At 49.6% G+C, this 7,819-nt stretch overlaps 1 protein-coding gene across 1 annotated transcript; it reads right to left on the reverse strand.

Annotated features, from left to right (window-relative positions):
- Positions 1 to 2,389: 2,389 nt before the first annotated feature.
- Positions 2,390 to 7,511, reverse strand: LOC144770535 (ferritin heavy chain B-like). Its single transcript, XM_078655138.1, has 4 exons — positions 7,236 to 7,511; positions 4,945 to 5,091; positions 3,688 to 3,813; positions 2,390 to 2,736 (listed from the first exon to the last, which is right to left on the reverse strand). Exons 1-4 carry the CDS (start codon positions 7,335 to 7,337, stop codon positions 2,581 to 2,583), a joined length of 531 nt encoding a protein of 176 aa, XP_078511264.1. The 5' UTR covers positions 7,338 to 7,511; the 3' UTR covers positions 2,390 to 2,580.
- Positions 7,512 to 7,819: the final 308 nt, after the last annotated feature.

A 7,819-nucleotide genomic window follows, 5' to 3' on the forward strand; every position in this document is an offset into this window, starting at 1 on the left:
ATATGGTTTTGTGGTTTTTCAATCTCATCAACCTGAGTCCTCGCCGGGAGCATCTACATGGCTGCTCACCTTCCAGTTCATGAGAGTTTGAAGTTACGATTTAAGTGCGCAGCGAGGTCTGGAATCCACACTAGTGGCAGTGTGAAACCCCTCAAACTATGAAGGGGTTGCCACACCATGCTACTGTGAGGGAGGCAGTCACAACAGAGTCAGGGCAGTTTTACCAAAGAGTTGCAATGCCCTTGTGTCACACAAAGGCAACGCAACACTAAAGTCAGATTTACCAAGCCTTGCAAGGCCAGCTTGCGTGGGCGCTTGGTAAATCTAGAGTAGCTTAAATCACTGTGTTGCGTTACTCTGTCCATAGGGAGTAGCATGGGGATTCCCATGAAACCACCCATTTATTCTGGCGTATTCCCGGATTTATCGCCACTAGTAGACCAGGGAATGCATCAAAATTGTATGCCGTCGTGGCAGGGGGTGCCATGAGGATATCTTTATTTCTCCATATTGTTTTGACTTTAAGTGGGGTGAGTTCTGCAGCACACTTAGGAGGAAACGCTTAAGAATATTTGTTCCATTTATGATGGTGCCCCTTCCTGCACAAAAACAATCCTGCCTACAACACAGGCAGCCTTGCACCACGGCACAAGGGTGCCTGCATTGCTGCAAGGCAGCACACGGTGTGCCAGCGCAGGCAGATATCAGGAATGTTCCTCACATTGGTAAATATGGTACATTACTGCCCTCTCCCTTTCACGCAGCAAGCTGTCTTGCTGTGTTGCATGAAAGTTTGATAGATCTGTCCCTCAGTATTTAATGTGACAATTTCAGGTTTGCCTTTTTACCCAGATTACCCCCCCCCCCCTCTAGATATCAGCAGGGTTGTCATGCCAAAATCTGTCTGTGGAAAGGAGCAGAGTGAGATAGTCATCTTACATCTTGTTGTGACAAGCCCTGTAAATCCTGCTTGCATAGAGCTCAGAATATAACACCGAGATTGTAATGGGGAAGGGGGTCTGCAGTTAAGGACTGCAATGAGTAAGTAGGAATAATGGGGGGGGGGGGTTCAACCAAGGGCCTCGTGCAAATATCAAACTATAGCCAACTTGGGTGTGGTTCTGGTCTCCCCCCAATAGTATTCCTCGGCATTAGGAGTTCTGCAGGTCAGAGCGAGGGATTACTGTAGTAACCAAGATGTTGTAGTTCTCTCCCCCCCCCCCCCACAAATTTCTCTGTGCGTTTCCTGACAAAGGAGCCAGGTCAGTGTGAACTTTGCACACAGTCTAATGCAGATTTAGGTGCAAAATTTGGTGCGAGAACTGGTATCACTCGGAGCCAGGTCCACCTTCTCCGTTTCAGCCACTGCCAACATTTCCAAGTCTGCTGTTCCCATCTGCATTTTCCATGACCAACTTACACGGAGCAGAGAGATGCTGGGGTGGTGGCGCCCGTTTACACATGAACCAGTGACATCGGCCATTTAAGTAGGATTCTTTCAAACAATGGAAGTGTGTGTTTTCCACCCATATCGGTTGCAAAGCATTGACTCTGCGTCCCCTCTCCGGAGGGAGTCCTTTCTGTTCTGCCATGGAGACTGTGGTCCAAGCTAGATACAGCGGTTTAAGAGGGGTACCATAGCCCAAAATACAGTCATCGTGTCTGGAAGTGACATCCAAATATTTGTTTTAAAACCCTGGCTTTTGAGTATTAACGAATATTTAGGCAAAAAAAAAAAAAAAAGCCAGTCTCTTCTCTGGGTTCAGGGGTGCCAGAGCAGGAATCTCCAGCACATGTCATGAGCGACTGGCATGTCTTCAACTACATGCAAGTAGCCGTCCTGTGTGCAGCACAGAATACTAAATTAGAAGGGTCTACTTGGGTGAACTAATTTATGTGTCCCAAAATTTTAAAGTGTTTGTTTGGGAGGAAAGTGTCTGTAATTTCAGAACCTGTCACTTGGAGGAAAAGGGGTTGGATCCCCCCCCCAGCAGCTATGGCTATCAAGTATTAGCAAGAGACAGTCCAAATTGATAAAGGCCTTTTTCACCTTGCGGATATTAAGCCTGCCTAGTGTACTGAGGTGATCACGATCGATAATCTTGGAGTGTCCTCAAATGTAATCTTGTCTGATGTGATCACCATTACCTTGCTAAAATCGTAGAAGCTCGGTACGATTTCACTGAGCACGAGAAGCTTTTATTACAGAAAGAGTTGGACATCAGTGTTAGAGGTTTATAGATTCCTTGGCAGCCTATGGCTAGGCAATCTACATTTAGTCTAGACTCCACCCTCTATCATGACCTGGGTATTCAAGTGCCCTACCAGTAACTCCACCATAGTATTTCTGCCCTCCTCCCCAATCTATGAATGAAGCCATCACAATGAGTATGATGCTGAAAACCTTTATTTCTTGAAACATGCTGACAAGCACAGCCGCCGCTGCAGGTAGCCTGGATACATACAGAAAAACCCCACCCCACACACGCCTTCTGATGGCGTCACAGCGGTGTAAATAATGGAAGAATGCAGGTTTGGTGGGAGTGGGTGCAGCAGGCCGGTGTTCCCTCCTGGGGGAGCTTAGCTACTCTCCTCCAGGGTGTGCTTGTCGAACAGGTACTCGCCCATGCCATTCTGGGGTACGCCCAGGCGCTTCAGGTTGGTGATGTAATTGCCAAGCTTCTTGATAGACTTCACCTGTTCCTCCAGGTACTCAGACTCCAGGAAGTCACAGAGCTGTGAAGAGAGAAACCCAGTTAATATACAAATCACCCATGAATACAAGAAACAGGTAGAAAGACAGCAGGGTAACAGTCCAAAACAAGCATTGGCAAATCCAATCGGTTTCGCCTACGCAAGAGCTATTGGCTTATGCAATGTGTTTTAGCCATGCTGAACATCAGTGTGACTGCTGTTCAGCATGGCTAAAAGTGAGTGGGGTGGGTAGATTGAGGCACATTGTGGTGGGGTAGGGTGGTTAGATTGGGCTAAACTGGAGTGCGGTTGATTGTGGAGGAGTAGAGTGGAGGCGGTGGATTGCAGTAGGGTGGACTGGAGCAGGGTGGATTGGAGTGGGGTAGGTTTAGGTGGGTCAGACTGGAGTCGGTTAGATGGAGGTTGGTAAATCGGAGTGGGGTGCAAAAGAGAAACAACAAGCGTGATGCAAAGGCCATGTCCATAGGGGCACGGGCCCTAAAAAAGTGCAGACCGTGGGTCCACAAGCACCAGCAAGCCCGATACTCCTCCCCCGACGCCCACATGGCTGCCCTGGGAGAGAAGACAAATGTGCAGTTAGTTACCAGTGACTGCACCTTCAGGGCTCTGGAAGATTTACCATTGTTCCTTCTAAGCTTCCGAATACTAAGGCTTGCCTGGCCTTGACCCCACCGAATGTCTCTTTACTCCACCTCCCTCTCCATCCCTGCATTCATTTTTCTATCTTCATCTTCCCTTTCTTGCTCGGATAATGAAAAAAAGGACTAGGAACCAAAAGAATAAAATGAGCCCAGCGTGTGACCGCAGTGAACAATAAGCACAAAATGCATCTGTAGAACAAGGATGGAAATCTGTCATTTCCGTTGTATTCGGGTCTCAAAGGGCAGTGAAAGTGGGTAAGAAACTGATGTGTGCCCGCCCCGCCCACTGCTCTGGACCAGGGTGAACCAGGCAAGCGCCTCGAATACCTACATGGGGGTCGGCTTTATCGGTGGCCAGCTTGTGCAGGTCCAGCAGGGCCTGGTTGACGGCCTTCTCCAGCTGCAGGGCCGCCTGCATGGCTTCCAGGGTGTTGACCCACTCGTCACGGTCCGGTTTCTGTGAAAATTACAAAGAGTGCGTTAGAATAGCTCCAGGGCCCCACGCCGCCATCTCATGCTCCTAATAAAACCATGCTAACTCCGTGACATCACATGCAGTGTTATTGAGGTGCAGGAGAGCTGGAAGGGCGGGATGGTCCCCAAGAGGCTGTACTGAAGACCCCCTGCTGCTGTCGAGGGGCTGGAACACTTCCAGCCTCCTGCGCAGGTACAAGGTTGTTGGAATATTACCCTTTCCGGAATCATTTTCCTTTCCCCGTGCGCATACCTTTATTTTCTATTCTTTGGGTCTTAAAAAGGTACAGCTGTCACAAGAACGCCCCGCCCGGACAAATAAGGATGGATTTCCACGCTGGAAAAACCTGCACAATGTGTACCAGACCTGTACTCTGAAATCCAATTAACCCAGAATAAACCGAGGGGGGCCGGTGGGGTTAGGGGGAGTGAAGAGACCCTATTATGGGGGGAGTGAAGAGACCCTATTATGGTTGGTGTGAATGTTACCACACTGAACGCTTTCACAGCTCCGGAGTTGCAAAACTCTGAAAAGTTGAGGGATGCAAAATATGTGCACAATCTACTCTCGAGTTGTGCACAAATTGCGCAATCCATGTTTGGGCACCAAACAGAGATTACCATGGCATTCAGGAAATACTTTGTGTTAAGGGAAGACAAAGTGTTTGCAATGCATAAGGGTACAGACTAAACGTGGAGAGCAGAATTGCGGTTAAGGCGAGATGTGCATGTAATCGGTTATCAAGTTACTAATTGTAATGTCATGTCCGAAGTCATCCTCCTGCGCCCAGCTGCATAACAGCGGCACCACGCGCCCACTCACCTGGACATCCTGCACCAGTACCACGTGCCCCTCACCATGACATCCTGCACGCGCGCTCACCTGGATATCCTGCAGCAAACATCACGCGCACCTACCTTGACATCCAACTGTACCACTTGCGCTCGCCTTGACATCACAGTACCACACGCGCTCACTCACCTTGACATCCCACAGTATCACGCGCGCTCACCTTGACATCACGCAGAACCACGAGCGCGCTAACCTTGACATCACAGTACCACGCGCGCGCTCACCTTGACATCACACAGTACTACGCGCGCGCTCACTCACCTTGAGATCCTGCAGCACCACGCGCCCACCGCGCTTGTTCTGGTACTTCATGAACTTCTCGGCGTGCTCGCGCTCCTCGTGGCTCTGCTCCTTGAAGAACTTGGCCACGTGGCTCAGGGCCACATCGTCCCGGTCGAAGTAGTAGGACTGGAGAACGAATAGGAGAGACAGTCAACAACAGATCACAGCACCAAGTGACAGATTGGTTAGCACGGGGCTGTATCAGGCACACGGTCACCGAGCCTCATTCTCTGGGGTGGGGTGGGGGGGGGGGGGGCTGTCAAACCTGCCTTTTTTCGGTCTGGCTCAACAGCGCAGGCCTGAGTTCCCCTTGTGCAGTGTATGGATGGTCAAGCAGGACTGAGTGCACATCTGGGGGAGCACTTACAGCCATTGTTCGTTTCTATGGATACATTTAATCCGCGATCCTCTACGACTAGCCTCACATATAATACTTTATATACAATTGCAATTTTGTACCATGACAAGTGTTACAAGAGTATTCATAGGGTGCAGCGGGAGGCCCCAGCATCATCGGGAACCCCAGGGGTACTCCATAGTCAGCAGGCCCAGGGGTACTCCATAGTCAGCAGGCCTCGGTTCTAGAATCCTTTCTAAGCTGAGAAGACCCGAAACAGCCTGCTCTACGCACGAGCCATTAGGGGTGTTTATGCGCCTAACGTGGAAGCATGGATGCCAGCTCCCCAGAAAATATCATACATTATCCTTTTCTAGGCATAGAGTTGGGCAACTTCCTAACACCAGAACATGAACAAAGGCAACAAGAACGGCCCCAAGCCTTGCAGCACGGGACAGCACAGCAGAGGCCTTCCTGGTCTCTGGCTTGGCACTGGACCAAGTAATAGCATCTGTTCCAGTCTACTTTTGTCACAATACCCATTATCTTGCCTTCTACATTACAGATCCATGGTTGTGGCCATGGCCACTGGGAATTATGCTGCAAAGCATTAAATGATGTGGCATTTTTTATATCCTTCATTTTTTTTAACGCATAACTGTCTGGGCAAAGATTTCACCTCATTAGTACCAGTTTAACAACCAAAAGGTGGTCAACCTGTGCGAAAGGCAAGCAAACATATCCCACACTTAATTTGGATACGTTTAAGCTAGAAACAGTTTTCTTTTGTTAAAATCTGAAGATCAAGCACTGTAAAGCAAGTGCAGCAATCCCCAACTATGCGCAAAAAGCCACCGCATCTCATAATTCCAGTGGCCATGGTTAGGACTCCAAAATAAATTTAACAAAAAAAAAACAAATGTTAGTAGGCACATACATAACACTAGTCTTTTTTTCTCCACTAAAACATCTCAATTGTGCACCCACCAGGTTGCCACATCATGTTTGGGGTCCTTTGCTGATCATCAACTAGCTCCTGCAAGAAGGCCAAAGAGCAAAACACGCCTGCCACCTTGGACGCCAAAGGGAACCCGGTGTGAATTGGAGCCTTTGGCCTATTGGGGACTCTTAAGTGCTATATACATTTAAAGTACGATAAAGTGACCTACTTACCCCTGGCATAGCACAACTCGAGGTCCCTAAACATTCCCCGCATCGCCACCTGTGCCAATTCTTGGCAGGAAAACTAGGCTTCACCTTTCACTGCCGTCCCTCCAATCCATACAGGGACGCCTCACTAAGGGGACACTACTGGAACAGAGACAGCCAACAGACCTCCATACGCATGATGGCAGTCACAGTACTACACCCCATCGCAGGTACAGCTTTCCCACGAGCAGGAAACCCCCCCTACCCCTCTAAAGCTGCAACCCGCACCTCCGGGTTGCGCAAAAGACAGGTATATTCACGAGCCCTGCCTAACATAACAGCCTGCGTGGGTATTGTAGTAAGGACAGACCCCACTACGAAGAGTAAAGGCGGGCAGACGGCGCCCGAGCTCACCATGAGGCGTACTGCTCGCTGTTGTCAGTACACTGAGGACAGACAGACAAACCCCACTTCGGAGCGTAAGACGGACAGATAGCGCCTGCACTCACGAAGAACAGGTACACGTAGGAAGCACACAGATCACTGTTAACCATGAAGCAAGGACAGACAGAATGTGGACTCACTAAGCGGAAAGAAGGACAGACAAAGCTCTGTGTGGAGAGTAAAGATGGACAAACAGGGTCTGTACTCACTAAGAGGAAGAACAGACAGACACTGCACTGCGTCTGTACTCACCAGGTAGACTGGGAGGCGTAGACGACAGTACAGTAAGGACAGACTCATCTACGGGGGGCAGAGACGGACAGACGGCGCCTGTACTCACCATGGACAGGTAGACGTAGGAGGCGTACAGCTCGGTGTTGATCATGCGGTTGATGGCCGCCTCGCACTCGCGGTTGTAGTTCTGGCGCACCTGGGACTCCATGGCGTTGCTGATGGTGGGTTGTTGGCGATAGATGTAGGTAAAAGATGGATAGTTTTCAGGAGAGCGCTGGACTCGGAGCCACGTTCCGTTCAAGCACTGTTGAAGCAAGAACACAACTCAGAGCTGGGTCTGAGAAAGCAACGCACAACGCCTTTATTTATACTAGGAAGGGCGTGTGCGGCGGAGACGGACAGCGCTACCTACCAATAGGAAGAGGCGCTCGTCCATCACACGTAGTTCTTCTCATGGTGACTAAGCACTTTTCTTGCACTTCGTCCTAGTGCTTGTACTCGGTTAGAATGATCACGTGCTAACCCGCACCTCCCCTCTCGCCCTCTTCCCTTATTTCCATCCAGGGTGTGACATGACTCGTGTTTCTTTGGTTTCCTCCTGTAAACTGGCTCAGTCTCGCCAACACTAGTGCTCAGCTATTTTTTATATGATTCCACGCGTCACAGGACTAAAACACAATACTTGTTAAC

This window comes from Lissotriton helveticus, chromosome 7 (genome assembly GCF_964261635.1).
Source record: "Lissotriton helveticus chromosome 7, aLisHel1.1, whole genome shotgun sequence".
NCBI classification, from domain to species: domain Eukaryota; kingdom Metazoa; phylum Chordata; class Amphibia; order Caudata; family Salamandridae; genus Lissotriton; species Lissotriton helveticus.